The sequence below is a fragment of the Oncorhynchus mykiss genome, chromosome 15 (assembly GCF_013265735.2).
Source record: "Oncorhynchus mykiss isolate Arlee chromosome 15, USDA_OmykA_1.1, whole genome shotgun sequence".
Lineage (NCBI taxonomy): Eukaryota > Metazoa > Chordata > Actinopteri > Salmoniformes > Salmonidae > Oncorhynchus > Oncorhynchus mykiss.
Genome location: NC_048579.1, coordinates 46,905,220 through 46,923,568, shown reverse-complemented (window position 1 = coordinate 46,923,568; position 18,349 = coordinate 46,905,220). Strand labels below are relative to the sequence as shown.

The following is an 18,349-nucleotide window of genomic DNA, read 5'->3' as shown; positions in this document are numbered from 1 at the left end:
AAAATATTTTTTAAAAATGTAATAAGGAACAGTGACAAGCTTGCAAAACACAATTAGTTATTAAAAACTTCTTGTGACTCTCAAACCCGGATCCGGGAGCATAGTCATAGCCTCAAACGAATTAGCATAAAGCAGCAGATATAAATACCCCTAGAAAATGTTCCTATTCATGAAAATCACAAATTAAATATATTGAGACACAGCTTAGCCTTTTGTTAATCAAACTGTCATCTCAGATTTTCAAAATATGCTTTACAGCCAATGCTAGACAAGCATTTGTGTAAGTTTATCATGGCATAATGCTATGCTAGGCTCTGCTGGCAGCAGGCAACATTTCCACGAAAATAAGAAAAGCAATCAAATGAAATCATTTACCTTTGAAGAACTTCGGATGTTTTCACTCAGGAGACAGCAATTTTTTTGTTTTGCCTGATGCAGTGACAGAGAAGAGACACTGTCGGACTGAAACATTCACACCTCCATTAATTTACGAAAAGATAGTCAATTTGTGCCACAGTTTAGTCTACCGATAGATTGGCGTTCTATTGCCCCCTTGTGAAAATGTGGTGCAATGACAGAATGATGCAATTCACCACAATCTGCCATCATCTACCACAAATGGTCACGGCGTAAGCTCAAAACCTTTAATTGAGGGACCACTGTATCTTTTTTTTGCCAAGAGTGTACTGCATTCAGACCATCACCATTCCTATGTTTGGAGATACATCAATCAAATTATATGTATTGCCTGCATTTACCACAAAGTGCAACCTGTGCCTAAACTACCCAAATAATTAAAGTCGTGTCCAAGGCAACAGTGGTAAGAATAACAACTCCATGGTTAGAATGAAACCTACAGAGGAATCTGACTTGCAGTGCATACTGTCTAACTAGCAAGGCTAAGACTAGATGGTGATGCACTTTACCTTTAATTACAGTTCTTGCCACACTTCACTGAAGGACATTATGTATTTTGGCATAATGTAGTTGAGTGCGTGTGTGACGGATTGCTCATCACAAATATTGCCAAGACGTTGTAGAAATGACTTATCTTAGGAATGAATGTGTTCTGTACTGCCCTGTCTGGTTGGCCGTTGACTGGGTCAGGGTGAGGATGATGCAGAGTAGTGCTGCTAGCCCTCTGTGATCTCTCCTCTCTGGTTGTATAGTGCCTGTACTTGCAGATACTGAGAGCTCTTCCCATACAGTAAAGATTGATAGTGAATGAAAGTCACTGGAGTTGCCTTATCTGCACTGGAACACATTGTTATGTTGTTGCTGAGTGGCTCGGAGTAGTTATTTTTTTTTTAGGCATTGTAATGTTGGGGGGAATATGCTGTACTCCAGTGGATCGTTATCTAGTTTGAACTCTACTAAAATACCGCCACGAGGGCTACATGCAGCACGAGATGCCAAGAATTTAAGTGGGAATTAGCAAAATATTGTTTCTTTGCTTCTATTTTTGCCCCCCAAGTCACATCTGAATGGAATCGGAATTTACATTTGAGTTGAATAGAATGGAAAGTGGAAATATACTGTAATGGGAATGTAAAACGACAGAATACATACTGACTGAGTGAGTACCATACACGACTTCCAGCAGTTTTTGAAACCATGTCATTTTCAGTTTTTTTATGACCTTTTTTTACATTTTCCTGGCAGAAAAATAAAAACAAAAAAAATCGACTTATAAATAGCAAGTATTTGATTCATCAGATTCACACTTAAAGATGCACACAGTGAATGTAAAAATCTGTCTCTCTGCCCCTGAATAAAGCAGTTAACCTACTGTTCTCTGGTAGGCCGTCATTATAAATACGAATTTGTTCTAAACTGACTTGCCTAGTTAAATAAAGGTTCAATAAAAAAATACAATTAAAAATATATAAGGGGCCCCAAGGCCCATGAACAAAAAATCAATCACTCATTCTGGCCTTGTATACTCGCTGCTGCAATGGACAAATGACCTGGTACAAAAGGGCAATCCTAATGTGTTTCTGGGATCGCACAAAGAAATAATGGAGGAAAGGAGCATGTCAATAATCTTGCTGTGTATTAAGTTGTATGCCCGGCCAAGTTAATCCATCTTCTATGTTGTTGATGGAGCTCTCATTTCGCTGAAGGACCGGACACATACATTTCAATCAGCTATCTCGCCTGCCCAGATGACAACAGGACAGAAGAATCGTACATCAATCAGGCCAAGGCGTTAGTTTTTGTTCAACCATGTTAACAATGTGTCTCAGTAAATGTGACTGTATGTGACGTCCATTCTTGTGTGGATGATTCAGTCTCATGGAGGAGTTTGTGGAATGGACACCGTTGTTTTAATACAAAGCCCTGAGATGGATGCAACACAAGATATATTGGTCACGCCCGTCACCGGTATGCAAAGGAATCCATTTGGACTGTAGATTACCAATCATGAACAGTACAACAGTGGAGTAAGACTGGCGCGCGGTAGGTACTCTGCCTGGCTAAAAGCAGCTGGAGACACTCATCAAAGTCACTCTGGCTCTTTCTGCCTCTATGACACAATGTGCTCCAGCTCCAAAGTGATCCACATATTATATATAATGAGACAATGGTGGGCACAGAAATGTTCTCAGTTTCAGTGAAGAAATACATTATTGTTATTATTTCACAGGGGGCTCTGACAGAGGGAGAGACAGTGAGTGGCTCCTTAATGCAGGGGGGTAAAAATAAAACTAACTCTGCCGCTGTGCCTGATGCAACGCACACATGACAAGTCATTATCCTGCATCATCTGGAGAGGCAGGGAGGAGGAAGAGGAAGGGGAGGAGGAGTAGGATGGGGGAAGGGTGCCTAAGTGTAACATGTGATGAAGAGCAGAGGAAGAGAAGGAGGGGGGGAGAGGAAAGGAGGAGATGAATAAAATGAATGGAAAGTCTGAGATGAGGAGGAGGTGAGGGGGTGAAGTGAAGCGCGTGTGATGAAGAGCAGAGGAAGACAAGGGAGAGAGGAAGATGAAATAGGAGGAGAAGAGAGTTAAGAGAAACCTGGGATGAAGAGCAGAGCAGAGGAAAAGAAGGGGAAGGGGGAGAAGATGGGAAAAGAAAGAGGAGGAAGTTAAGTAACACGTCTGACGAAGAACAGAGGAAGACAAAGGAGAGAGGGAGAAGAAAGAGACAGGGATGAGGAGGAAGTTAAGTGAAACGTGATTAAGAGCAGAGGAAGACAAGTGAGAGAGGCAGAAGAAAGAAGAGGAGGAGAAGGGGGAGGATGAATTGAAATCTTGAGCTCTCACATTGTTCTTTAGTCATAGGCTCCTGCTGGGAAGGACACAGTCAGAGATTCAAAACCCCTCATCATACATTATGACATGGTGCAAAGGCAGCCGACATCACAACCCCATCAAAAACCATCACAGCGTAACACAAGACAACACAAGACATCACAGCCCTGTGTCCATCAATTTATCATGAAAGATACAGGTATGTGCTGATGAGTGCTGGTGGGATGATTTCCTCCTGTCTTTACAGAGAGAGAACTACAGTTGTAGCTTTTGGCTCTTATAAGGTGGGAACTGTTAGATGTTTTTGTAATTTTCAACAGTATAAACTGAATACAGTAGATTACTGTAGAATGCACAGTATTCACATTTGTTATACAGCACACTAAGATCGTTCTGTAATTTTGACAGTAAAACACTTGAATGCACAGTAAAATACCATAAATGTGTTTTACAGTATTAATTATGGTGCATTGTGGGTAAATATTGTGGGCGGGACAGTCACTGGCTCATTAACATAATTTAAGGCATGCCTTGCAATTGGCTGTATTGTTTGCACCCGTGAGTGAGAATGTGTGCTATATTTGTTGAACCTGTTAATGAGAGTCCTTTACCAAGTGAAACACTACATGGCAAAAAGTATGTGGACATTTGCTTGTTGAACATCTCATGCCAAAATCACAGGCATTAATGTGGCTTTGTTATCCACTTTGTTTCAAAAACAGTCTCCACGCTATTGGGAAGGCTTACTGCTAGATGTTGGGCAATTAGGCCTGGCTTGCAGTCGAAATTCCAATTCATCCCAGCGGTGTTTGATGGGGTTGGGGTCAGGGTGCTGTGCAGGCCTGTCAAGTTCTATGACACCGATCTCGACAAACCATTTCTGTATGGACTTTGCTTTGTGCGCAGGGGAATTGTCATGCTGAAACAGGAAGGGGCGTTCTCTAAACTGTTGCCGCAAAGTTGGAAGTGCAGAATTGTCTAGAATGCTGTAGTGTTAACTTAAACTGATATTTAGGGGCCTAGCCCAAACCATGAAAAACCGTCCTAGACCATTATTCCTCCTCCACCAAACTTTACCGTTGGCACTATGCATTTGGGCAGGTAGCAGTCTCATGGCATCCGCCAAATCCAGATTCGTCCGTCGGACTGCCCGATGGTGAAGCGTAATTCATCACTCCAGAGACAACGTTTCCACTACTCCAGAGTCCAATAGCAGCGAGCTTTAGACCAATGCTTGGCTTTGCGCATGGTAATCTTAGGCTTGTGTGCGGCCGCTCGGCCATGGAAACCCATTTCATGAAGCTCCCGATGAGCAGTGTTTGTGCTGACGTTGCTTCCAGAGGCAGTTTGTATCTCAGTAGTGAGTGTTACAACCGAGGACAGACGATGTTTACGACCTACAGCACTCGGCGGTCCCGTTCTGTGAGCTTGTGTGGCCTACCACTTCGCAGCTGAGCCATTGTTGTTTCTTGACGTTTCCACTTCGCAATAACAGCTCTAGCAGGGCAGAAATTTGACGAACTGACTTGTTGCAAAGGTGGCATCCTGTGACGGTGTCATGTTGAAAGTCAATGAGCTCTTCAGTGAGGCCATTCTACTGCCAATGTTTGTCTATAGAGATTCACACCTGTCAGCAACGGGTGTGGCTGAAACAGCAGAATCCACAAATTTGAAGCGGTGTCCACATACTTTTGTTAAATTTGTATTTATAAATATACAAAATACTTTTCTGTACCATTTTGTACAACGGTTCACTATTTTCTGGCCCACTTTCACACTGCATTGGTATCAGGAGTCTGATGGCTCTATGGTGTGATAAAAGTGTCTGCTAAATTAACTAAATATAAATGCATATGTAAAAAGGAACAAGTATTATTCCAATGAGCTCCATTTTTTTCCATTCATCCTGAAATATTTGGAAGTTACATTTGGAAGTGAAAAGATACATACGCTGTACATCCTAGTGTGTGCTAAAGTAGTGTACACACACACACACACACACAATCTGCATTTAAAGTAATAGGCAACCCCTATCGGCACACCATTCCACTGCAAATTCATCTCCACAGCATTCTAGCATCGCGTTCTTGATGGATCACTATTACCCTGAGAGTGACCCGGTAGTTAATTATGTTTCTGTGGTGACTAAGGGCCAGATTAAATCACACCTCTGACCCTGTTGCCAATCACAATTACCAATTCCTGGCCCTGATAACCCTCGCCGGATGAGACCTGGGGCCCCCAACACAGTCCGGGGTTAATGGGAGTGCAGCAAGGGGAGGGAATCACACAGGATTGTGTGTGTATTTACATATACCTTAGCCAAATACATTTAAACTCTGTTTTTCACAATTCCTGACATTTAATCCTAGTAAAAATTCCCTGTCTTATGTCAGTTAGGATCACCACTTTATTTTAAGAATGTGAAATGTCAGAATAATAGTGGAGATAATGATTTATTTCACCTTTTATTTCTTTCGTCACATTCTCAGTGGGTCAGAAGTTTACATACACTCAATTAGTATTTGGTGGCATTGCCTTTAAAATTGTTTAACTTGGGTCAAACGTTTCGGGTAGCCTTTCACAAGCTTCCCACAATAAGTTGGGTGAATTTTGGCCCATTCCTCCTGACAGAGCTGATGTAACAGAGTCAGATTTGTAGGCCTCCTTGCTCACAAAGTTTCTATAGGATTGAGGTCAGGGCTTTGTGATGGCTTCTCCAATACCTTGACTTTGTTGTTCTTAAGCCATTTTGCCACAACTTTTGAAGTATGCTTGGGGTCATTGTCCATTTGGAAGACCCATTTGCGACCAAGATTTGTGACCAACTTCCTGACTGATGTCTTGAGATGTTGCTTCAATATATCCATATAATATTTATACCTTATGATGCCACCTATTTTGTGAAGTGCACCAGCCCCTCCTGCAGCAAAGCACCCCCACAACATGATGCTGTCACCTCCGAGCTTCACGTTTGAGATGGTGTTCTTCGGCTTGCAAGCATCTCCCTTTTTCCTCCAAACATAACGATGGTCATTATGGCCAAACAGTTCTATTTTTGTTTCATCAGACCAGAGGACATTTCTCCAAAAAGCACGATGTTTGTCCTCATGTGCAGTTTCAAACCATAGTTTTTATGGTGGTTTTGGAGCAGTGGCTTCTTCCTTCCTGAGCGGACTTTCAGGTTATGTCGATTATAGGACTCATTTTACTGTGAATATAGATACTTTTGTAACTGTTTACTCCAGCATCTTCTCAAAGTCCTTTGCTGTTGTTCTGGGATTGATTTGCACTTTTCGCACCAAAGTATGTTCACCTCTAGGAGACAGAACGCGTCTCCTTCCTGAGCGGTATGACGGCTGCGTGGTCCCATGGTGTTTGTTCTTGCGTACCATTGTTTGTACAGATGAACGAGGTACCTTCAGGCATTTGGAAATTGCTCCTAAGGATGAACCAGACATGTGGAGTTCTAAAAAATTTTTTCTGATGTCTTGGCTGATTTATTTTGATTATCCCATGAAGTCAAGCAAAGAGACACTGTATTTGAAGGTAGGCCTTGAAATACAGCCACAGGTACACCTCCAATTGACTCAAATGATGTCAATTAGCCTATCAGAAGCTTCTAAAGACATGACATAATTTTCTGGAAATTTCCAAGCTATTTAAAGGCACAGTCAACTTCTTACCCACTGGAATTGTGATACAGTGAATTATAAGTGAAATAATCTGTCTGTAAACAATTATTGGAAATATTACTTGTGTCATGTAGATGTCCTAACCGACTTGCCAAAACTATAGTTTGTTAACAAGAAATTTGTGGAGTGGTTGAAAAACAAGTTTTAATGACTCCAACCTAAGTGTATGTAAACTTCCGACTTCAACTGTATATATACGTGTGTGTGCGTGTGCGCATGTGGTTGATGGGTGAACAGCAAGTTGTTGATTGAAGGTCAGAGGTCACCTGATTAAATCAATCAGGACGTGAGGTGGATGCTGAACTGTGATTGGAGGGTTCATCAGTATTCATATTTAATTCATGGATAACGATTGCAACACGTCCATGGAGGTGATAAAGGTGATAAAAAATGTACAATTTAATGAAACATTTATAAGAAATACCATGGGGTAAAGTCTGGTGGTTTCCAATGGGGGTCTAATAAGTATTAGAATAAAAAACATTGCTCCAAAATGCCCTCTTAAGTGATTGTCTAGACTGCTTTATTAGCCTTTTCTCAATATTGGGTGCATCTCAATACTCAAAATGTGTGTCCTCTCCTTGTCTTCTTTCTTACATCTGCAATGAGCATGTTCATGCTTTTCCTCATAGAACAATACTGCACACACTTCTGCGATGTTTATGTGCTTACACTCTTAGAAAAAAGGCTTCCAAACAGATTATTTGCGGAGGGAAAGGGTTCTTCCAAGAATCCTTTTCATCTGAAGAAATATTTTTGGAAACGAGGCACAGCAAACATGTCTACATTGGTATGATGTGGGCCCAATGCAGGTTAAAATATTGTCCCCACGTAGGCTGCCCACATTGGGCAGTGCCTTTGCTTATCGGCTCCACATTGGCCCAGTGTGGGTATCCCATATCTGGTTAGGGCAGCCCTAACTTTGACTAAATTAGCCCATATATTTTCCCAGCAAACATGCCCACATTGGCACTATATGGGCCCAATGCAGGTTAAAACATTGGACCCATATGCCTTTGCTCATCGGCCCAACATTGGCCCCAAGGGCAGCCTTCACTTCGCCTGAAGTAAGCTAACACTTTTGGATCGGCTGCCCCTTACATTGTATCAGTAATACAACACAGTTGTTACTATCCACGCACTCCCAAATATTTGTGGGGTCTAGCCCCCAAACACCTTGACACCATAAACCCACATGGGGCCAATGTGGTCATGTTAGTTGGGAGTTTCTTTGTAAGGCAAAGGGTTCTAGAACCTTAAACATCCTAAGAACTGTTTTTGGAAGAAAAGGGTCTTTGATGATTATTTGGAAGGCAAGACGAGTTCTATATCGAACCCTTCTGAATTTGAATAGGCTTTTAAATAGTGCATGAGCATTAGAGTTTACCTCAGTTTTAAACTTTAACATCAGGAGTTTGAGTAATCTGATAAATTTAAAAAAGTTAGGTGTGAGAATGTTTTAAACTGTACCTAAACTCAGCAAAGAAGGAAATGTTGCTGTTTCAGGACACTGTCTTTCAAAGATAATTCGTAAAAATGCAAATAACTTCACAGATCTATATTGTAAAGGGTTTAAACACTGTTTTCCATGCTTGTTCAATGAACCATAAACAATTAATGAACACGCACCTGTGGAACAGTCGTTAAGACACTAACAGCTTACAGACGGTAGGCAATTAAGGTCACAGTTATGAAAACTTAGGACACTAAAGATGCCTTTCTAATGACTCTGAAAAACACCAAAATAAATATGTCCAGGGTGCAAGCTCATCTGCATGAACATGCCTTAGGCATGCTGCAAGGAGGCATGAGGACTGCAGATGTGGCCAGGACAATAAATTGTAATGTCCAAACTGTGAGAATGCCTAAGACGGTGCTACAGGACGGACAGCTGATCGTCCTCGCAGTGGCAGACCATGTGTAACAAGCCCTGCACAGGATCGGTACATCCAAACATCACACCTGCGGGACAGGTACAGGATGGCAACAACTGCCCAAGTTACACCAGGAAAGCACAATTCCTTCATCAGTGCTCAGACTGTCCGCAATAGGCTGAGAGAGGCTGGACTGAGGGCTTGTAGGCCTGTTGTAAGGCAGGTCCTCACCAGACATCACCGGAAACAACGTCGCCTATGGGCACAAAGCAACCGTTGCTGGACCAGACAGGACTGGAAAAAAATGCTCTCGCTGATGAGTCCGGTTTTGTCTCACCAGGGGTGACGGTCGGGTTCGAGTCTATCGTTGAAGGAATGAGCATTACACTGAGGCGTGTACTCTGGAGCGGGATCGATTTGGAGGGTCTGTCATGGTCTGGGGCGGTGTGTCACAGCATCATCGGTCTGAGCTTGTAATTGCGGGCAATCTCAACACTGTGTGTTACAGGGAAGACATCCTCCTCCCTCGTGGTACCCTTCCCGCAGGCTCATCCTGACATGACCCTCCAGCATGACAATGCCACCAGCCATACTACTCGTTCTGTGCACGATTTCCTACAAGACAGGAATGTCAATGATCTGCCATGGCCAGTGAAGAGCCCGGATCTTTATCCCATTGAGCACGTCTGGGACCTGTTTGATCAGAGGGTGAGGGCTAGGGCCATTCCCCCCAGAAATGTCCAGGAACTTGCAGGTGCCTTGGTGGAAGAGTGAGGTAACATCTCACAGCAAGAACTGAGAAATGTGTTGCAGTTCATGAGGAGGACATGCACTGCAGTACTTAAAACCTTTTGCGACTCTAGGGGCAGTATTTTCATTTTTGAAAAAAAAACGTTCCCGTTTTAAACGGGATATTTTGTCAGGGCAAGATGTTAGAATATGCATATAATTGACAGCTTTGGATAGAAAACACTCTAACGTTTCCAAAACTGTAAAGATATTGTCTGTGAGTATAACAGAACAGATGTTGCAGGCGAAAGCCTGAGAAAAATCCAATCCGGAAGTGCCCCATATATTGAAAGCGCTGCGTTCCAATGAGTCCCTATTGAGCTGTGAATGTGCCATCAACCAGCTTACACTTTCTATGTATTCCCCAAGGTGTCTACAGCATTGTGACGTAGTTTTACGCATTTATGTTGAAGAATAGCCGTAGGCGGCTACATTGCGTAAGTGGTCACCTGATGGCTCCCAGGGTGACTCTCGCGTAAAATACAGAGGTAGCCATTACTCCAATCGGTCCTACTGAAAAACTAATTGTAATGACAGGGACACGTTATTCCATTTCTGTTAGTCACATGTCTATGGAACTTGTTCAGTTTGTGTCTCAGTTGTTGAATCTTGTTATGTACATACAAATATTTGCACATTAAGTTTGCTGAAAATAAATGCAGTTGAAAGTGAGAGGACGTTTCTTTTTTTTGCTGAGTTTATATGGGAATATTTGTGCATGTATCTGGTATTCCCTTAATCATTTTACATACAGTACTGATGTAGTTTATCTTGCCATGATTTCTGTCTTTTCAAATGAGTATTTCTGTGATTTTATTGAGCAGTGAGTAGGAGAATCGAAGGGAGTATGTATGAGTGAACCAGCAGTGTATTTTATGGTACACAGCAAATTGGCCAGTTTGACATTGTGTTGATTTTTCAGTGAAATATTTTTAGTGTTGAGTTAAATGAACAACACTCAGTGGTGTAAAATAACCCCACTGTTGGTTTTAATAACCAGAGTTGAGTGTTATTGTGCTATTTTTACTTTGTGTAGCGTAAAACACTGAAAACCACTCCTTTTTTCATAATATTTCCCAGCATGTTTGATTGCATGTTGATTTTCAGAATTGTTTCTTTCCATATATGTTTTGTATGTACATATATTGGTTGAATAATCTTATTCTATACAATGATAAATAACATACATTTTTCTCAACTAATCCAAACTGTTACTAGTTGGATTTATTGCACCCATTAATGAGATGGTTGTTCCAGTTTAGATTATTTAGGTCGTCTCAAAAAACAGTTCATTTCAAACCCTGACAGTACTTCTGAATGCAGATTGTGAGTGATTAAAGGTTCCAGTTGTTGAATAATCTCACTCTGGAGGTATACCTCACTTTGCAAGCTAGCATAATGTCGTTAGCAGGACTGGGGTTGCTGGGATGCATTCATTGTGCCAATTCTGTTGCAAAATGTTTATTAAACGGAAGCAAATGGAATGAAACAGCGAGGAACCATCAGTTTAGTTTTTAAATGGTTTCCATAATGAATTTGCCCCTGATGTTGCCTTTAAACCAGGGCCTTTTCTTATTTGGGAAAAGTCTGTCCTCCACCCTCTCTCCTCCATCCTCCGTGACCCGGAAACCGATAAGTGGTTGAGAGCTGCCAAATGATTATAGATGACCTCCGACACGCCGGAGAGCATGCATAGAGTACCTTTTGTGTCTTCTACCAAACCAATCAGGTGGTTGTTCGATGAAACGAAGCTTCGGACGTTATTGTTCACATGTTTCTGATAAAGTGATACAGGCATCGGCACACTGCTTTGAAGTAAACTGCTTATCGATTTCGACACGTCTCGGATCTCTGGTATCAAACGTAACATCACTACTTTGAATCAGCTTTTGTTTTTTTCACGGAGGAGAAAAGCATGCACACGTTTAAAACGATACGTAGCATGTTGTTTTTATCTATAAAAGGTCTTCAAATCGATCTTAATTTGTTTTTATCACTTTACACAGTTATTTTGGGATCCATCCCTGTAAGCATAATCTGCCTGATGACGCACGAGTGGAGAAAGAGTGTTTAATTTCCGATAAGCAAATTTTCATCCACGTTCTCCCCACTTCCTCTCCTCGATTATCTTTTAACTTTTCTAAAGGAGGCGAGAGAGGACGGAGAAGAGCTGATCAAGGCGAAGGGTGGCTAATTTGAATAATATAAAATATATTTGGATTTGTTTAACACTTTTTTGGTTACGATATGATTCCATATGTGTTATTTCATAGTGTTGATGTCTACAATGTAGAAAATAGTAAAAATAAAGAGAACTGTTGATTAAGTAGGTTTGTCCAAACTTTTGACTGGTACTGTACATTTTTTTTCTTGAAGCAAGTCGAGGTTTGGTAGCCCCTTCATCGTTGATTGGACAACAGTACTATTCTTAGTAGGAGTGGGAACTTTGAATAGGATTCTTCAATGAAGTGTTTGTTTCCATTCATCAAGAGATGACTAGTTAATTTTTTCACTTGAGAAATACTGCACCAAACATCTTTGGTGTAAAATTGCGCGGCTAAGACCTCCCTTGGCAAAAACATCTAAATGAATGACAGATTTCATGATTTAGCTTAGATTCATTCTGACTATTTTGAGGAAGTGTATACTGGCTAGGTTGTTGCCACGGCATCTCAAGAGGGACAAACAGTAATTTCGCTGCTTTTGTCTCATGTTTCAAGCAAGGGTCTTTTTAAGAAAGTAGGTGAGGCACAGACATTTACTTTGCCTAGCCGAGTTCTAACTGGGCCCTGAAAGAAAGGCCTTACTGTATGTAATGTATTGTCATAAAGAGTTACATTTTGTTAATAATGTTGGTAGAACTATTCATAGAGGGTTCCAGGAAGAACCTTTTAGAGGATAAAATTGTTCTTGGTAGAACCCTTTATAGATGGTTCTAGGCAGAACACTTCTTAGAACAATTTATGATGAACCCTCTCTGCAAAGGTTTCTACTTAGCACAAAAAAAGGGTTCCCCTATGGGGGCAAACTGAAGAACCCTGTATGGTTCTACTTTTTCCCCTAATAGTAGTATGTTCTGCCACTTTGACATAATGTCCTGTGTATGTGTATGTCACTTCCAGGTCAACTGGCGGCGGGGACATGTGAGATTGTGATGCTGGACAGGGACAGCAGTCAGCCCAGACGGACCATCGCCAGACAGACTGCACGGTGTGCCTGTAAGAAGGGACAGATCGCTGGGACGACAAGAGCCATGCCAGCCTGTGTGGACGGTAAGAGCTTTTTACATAGTTGAGAACACGTCTGGATTGATCTTTTACAGTGTGTGTCCAACTATGTGGGTAAACAGGTGGTGTGTAGACCAGAGTTGGACATATTAGCCACTGAAATAGGCCTATACTATCGCCAATACTGAAGATGCATTGCAGATTGAAACATTCAAACTAACCAGTACATTTTCCAAGCATATAGTAAGGGTTGTGATTGCGCTGTTTTTGTCAGAAAGACTGCTGGAAGAGCTCAGTGATGTCACGTCAGTGAATCATTTCTTATAACTTAAGCTTCACATTAATCTGATGCTTTGGCATGGATCCGTCAATGAAATCTCTCTTATGTTCTTGTGGTTTCCAAGTTACCTTTGACGTTCCTTTTGTCCGCAGGGACAGTATGCCATGAATGTAACACATTTTTTTCCTATTCCCCCCCCCAAGCCAATTCTATTGCTATTTCTCTGATACCCTTAATGTGTTCATGTGTATGTGTGTCTAATAATGAGTAGAAGGACCTGACATCATGACATGCCATCCCCCACCACATACACCTCACACCGAGCTCCTTGCTTTGATTCAGGGGTTTGATATTTGTGTCTTGGCCTGTGTGTCTGGCTCCCCTCTGTTCCCTAAAGTCAGTGTTATTTATTCTATTACTTCCTGGATCACACACAAGGAGTAGCCAGTCCACTGGCAGAGAATAAGACAGAGACTAAAAGAGAAATAAACAACTTCGATATCAGTCATTTCAGTTCTCAAGGTCTGGGCCGACCAACACAATCGCTGTCCTTATTCGTCAACCCTCAATCTCTACTCCTGATGGTCACCTCTCGAGAAGGATAATCCAAATGAGACCCATCACAACCAAGACGATCCAAATTGGGGAATTGAATCCTGATAGAAACCACGAGAAGTTTTAGAAAGGCCTGCGACATGGTTTATGAATGCAAAATGCAGTCCCCCAATCTGTGACAGGAAAAAAAAAGAACATTGATCTGGTAATATGGGTCAGGTCTTTTGAAGTGTTTGTGACAGAAACAAGCGGTTTCGTTGAATTAATGGTCCACGCAGGATACTGTCACATATACTCCCTCTCTGGCCTTTAGGTCATCAGGCTGCTGATTATCCCGCACACCTGTCACCATTGTCTCGCGCACCTGTCACCATTGTCTCGCTCACCTGTCACCATCGTCTTGCGCACCTGTCACCATTGTCTCGCGCACCTGTCACCATTGTCTCACGCACCGGCGCCTCATGACGCCTCACCTGGACTCCATCACCTCCTTGATTATCTTCCCTATATCTGTCACTCCCCTTGGTCCTTTCCTCAGGTGTTAGCAGGTTCCCGCTTCCCGATTCTCAGCACACTCGTTACAAAATAACACCTCACCTAAGGGAAGCATCAGGGAGTGCTTTTTTATTTAATATTTTGTGTCAGAGTATTGACGTCGGGCCCGGGAAGTGCTACCGGCTCTCATCCCTCAACCAGATTGCCTGGCTTCCCTGCCTCAGCCGGCTCGCCGGGCTTCCATGCCTCAGCCGAATCACCTGGCTGAGGTTGCACAGCAAAATATTTTTTTGCACTTTAAAGCCATGTCTGTGTTCGCTTTTGACACTTACACACTCAACGTGACAAACTGAGTTGGAGACGGTCTCCAGTTGGCCTCTGGAAACTATACCCATTTGAAGTGTGAAAGTACCAGGTTTTGTCAACTAAATGCAGCTGTTCCTGCTACTGCCACAGCCTTTTATGAAATTGGCGGTTCTCTTGTGTTTATTAAATGGATCACAACATTTTCTTTGCAACTTTGGGTATAAAACCAATAGATTTTTGTTGATGATGAAAATAAATTGAATGTCAAGCCAGTCCTCCATGAAAGCAATTCAGTTTGTCCTTCTCTTAGCAACCTACTGCTTCTACCCAACTCTCCTTGAATAGGTAACACATGGCAGCTTTCTGAGAGGGCCCTCCCTATGGTGCAATTCTCATACAAATACTTTTCTTACAAGCCCAAAACATTAATGGATACTGTAAATGGGCTAGTGACTAAAATGTTATGACAACCCTAGTGCCTTGAAAATGTTTTAACAACTAATCAATGTCGGTTCAATTATTAGAATTCCATTGTTTTTGTGAGCTCACTGCAGACATTTCTCAGTTTCTGTAGAGATACTGTAAGTCAGATCAAGTCCAAACTGTGCGATGTAGTAGGGTGTTGCGATTGAGAGGCATAGAGAGCAGCTGCTTTGCGAGGTATCTCTACCTGGAAATACATGATCTAAGTGATTGATATTCAGCAGACTTAAAAGTATGCCTTATTGACTTTGAAGAACTACTAAAATTGTGATTTTTGTCAGACAGTATAGACAGCAGCTCTATAGAGATGAGATGATGAATTGGGATGAAATGATAAAGTCATCAAATAAAACATGTAATATACACAAAAATTGTACATTTTTATTCAAGTAAAGTAATGTGAATAAATGATGGTTGATAAGGGATGAGCAGAAATTGGCCGTCACTACTATCATGGGTCTTTGATTAACTGTTTTAGTCTGTGTTACAGCATTCAACCCACATGATGCATAGTGCATTTTAATGTGAAAAATAAATCATCCAAACCAAAATCCAAAACCATATTTAAAAAAAACAATTACAACCGAAACTGAACCGACCTCAAAAAGCCCTAACTACTAATTGTTCAGCACAAGACAACCTTAAAGTTATAAACCTTTGCATGGCAGTTGTATTTATTTCAATACAATTATTAGAAACATTTTCTAAATGTAGTGTGATTAGTGACATTTACCATTAAGCCCAACCCTATCCAGTACCATTGCAAAACAATATACAGTGTGTTTTTTACTTTTACCAATGAAGATCATTAGAGACCATACCATTGAAGACCATTAGAGACCATACCATTGAAGACCATTAGAGACCATACCATTGAAGATCATTAGAGACCATACCATTGAAGACCATTAGAGACCATACCATTGAAGACCATTAGAGACCATACCATTGAAGACCATTAGAGACCATACCATTGAAGATCATTAGAGACCATACCATTGAAGACCATTAGAGACCATACCATTGAAGACCATTAGAGACCATACCATTGAAGACCATTAGAGACCATACCATTGAAGACCATTAGAGACCATACCATTGAAGACCATTAGAGACCATACCATTGAAGATCATTAGAGACCATACCATTGAAGACCATTAGAGACCATACCATTGAAGACCATTAGAGACCATACCATTGAAGACCATTAGAGACCATACCATTGAAGATCATTAGAGACCATACCATTGAAGACCATTAGAGACCATACCATTGAAGACCATTAGAGACCATACCATTGAAGACCATTAGAGACCATACCATTGAAGATCATTAGAGACCATACCATTGAAGACCATTAGAGACCATACCATTGAAGACCATTAGAGACCATACCATTGAAGACCATTAGAGACCATACCATTGAAGATCATTAGAGACCATACCATTGAAGACCATTAGAGACCATACCATTGAAGACCATTAGAGACCATACCATTGAAGCCATTATCACTTCTGTGGCCTAATAATGTGCTTGGAATGGTCTAACTAATCCAGACCTTTTTTAAAGGGAAAAAACACACACAGAGGTGCCGTTTCCTGAACACAGATTAGGCCAAAGAGAAGGACAAACTGAATGGCTTTCACGGAGGACTGTCTTGAACTGTGAGGATGACCACAGAATTTATTTTCATAATTAGCAAAAGTCATTGGTTTTCTACCCAAAGTTGCAAAGAAAATGTTGGGATCGATTTAATCAACACAGGAGAGCAGCAAAATGGATAAAAGGATGTGGCAGTGGTAGGAACAGCAGTATCTAGTGTGAAAAACCTCACTCATTTATGGTAAATAATGCAAGTGACTTCGATGGTTAATTTCTCTGAACAAGGGAAAAAACTGATTCGAGATTCAAAGGGAATACATTACACAAGATTAAAAAAAGCAATAGCCCTGCATCGCTGTGCTAGAGGCATCACTACAGACCCGGGTTCAATCCCGGGCTGTATCACAATTGGCCCAGCGTCGTCGGGGTTAGTGCAGGGTTTGGCCGGGAGGGCTTTTCTTGGCTCATCGTGCTCTATCGACTCCTTGTGGTGGGCCGGGGGCCCGTAGGCTGACCTCGGTCGTCAGGTGAACGGTGTTTCCTCCGACACGTTGGTGTGGCTGGCTTCCGGGTTAAGCGGGCGTGTGTTAAGAAACTCGGTTTGGTGGGTCATGTTTTGGAGGATGCATGACTCGACCTTCACCTCCCGAGCCCAGTGGGGAGTTGCAGTAATGAGACAAGATTGAAATTGGTGAGATAAAGGGAGGGGGGGAGCAATACTCCAAGCCCCAGCATACTACTTGTTAGACATAAAGAAGTGATACTGTTTACTGGTGATACTGTATACTGGTTGTTGGGATGGGCTTGGCGTTGTGTGTGGGGTGGCCGTGGGTGGCTTTTAATCATTTTATTGGATTCCTCATGTCTTACTCATTGTTAGTAAGAAGTAGGGTCCAAATCGGATGTTAGGTACTATATTTATTGACAACTATATGAAACCAATTAATTAAAATATCCAATTTTGGTGCAATCATTTATTGTAGCTTAATTTCCCAGAAATTATATTTCAACAAAATAATGTTTCAGGAATGCTAATCTTAGCTCTTTCTAACTACAGAAACAATTTCAGCATGCCCTGAAATAGTGGGTGTTGAATTCTCTTTCTTGTGCTTTTTGAGGTGGAATGACCCATAAGGGTTAAGTCACAGGTTAGATGTACTGTACATTTGTATACACTGGCTCTCTGTGACGTATACCCTTTGTTTTGCACAGCACTATTATTCCATGAGACAGGAAGAGACTGGAAGAGAGAAATATATACAGATGTAGGATTTTAGTCAGGAATGCAAATGTGTCGTCTATTCAAGATTTAAAAAGGCTTCTAAAGTTTGTACATTTCACTTCGGAGTGGCAGACTTTATTTGCCCTAACAAAAAAATACGTTAACCCCTACAACAAAATGCCCATTAACTATAATCCACATAAGAATGAACATTTCCTGTTACTTTCACAAGTTTGGACAGCACAGTACAGTACTGTACAGTAAAGACAAGTAGAGAATAGGTCAGTATAATACAGTACTGTACTGTACAGTAGTGTTTAGTACAGTAGTGCACACTCGAGTAAAGTACAGTATAATTTACTGTAGTGTGCTGTACTGTGCTCTACTGTGCTGTACCATAATGTCCTAACTTGTGAAAAATAGAAGTCTATGATTGGTACAGATTTGGTCCGGTCTGTACCAACCAAATGTGGCCTTGCTTGTGGGTGTAGCTCATTAGAATAATAGCCAGCGTGTAGAATAATATCCAAAAATGCAAAGGAGGATATTACATGTTTGTACCT

The 18,349-nt window shown here is 41.4% G+C and overlaps 1 protein-coding gene across 2 annotated transcripts in view; it reads left to right on the top strand.

Annotated features, from left to right (window-relative positions):
- tafa5a (TAFA chemokine like family member 5a) overlaps positions 1-18,349 on the top strand; it is a 172,845-nt gene that overhangs the window by 71,532 nt on the left and 82,964 nt on the right. For both annotated transcript variants that reach the window (XM_021563372.2, XM_021563373.2), the window contains exon 2: positions 12,737-12,886. In XM_021563372.2, coding sequence (XP_021419047.1) covers positions 12,737-12,886 — 150 coding nt within the window. The remainder of the gene's footprint in view (positions 1-12,736; positions 12,887-18,349) is intronic.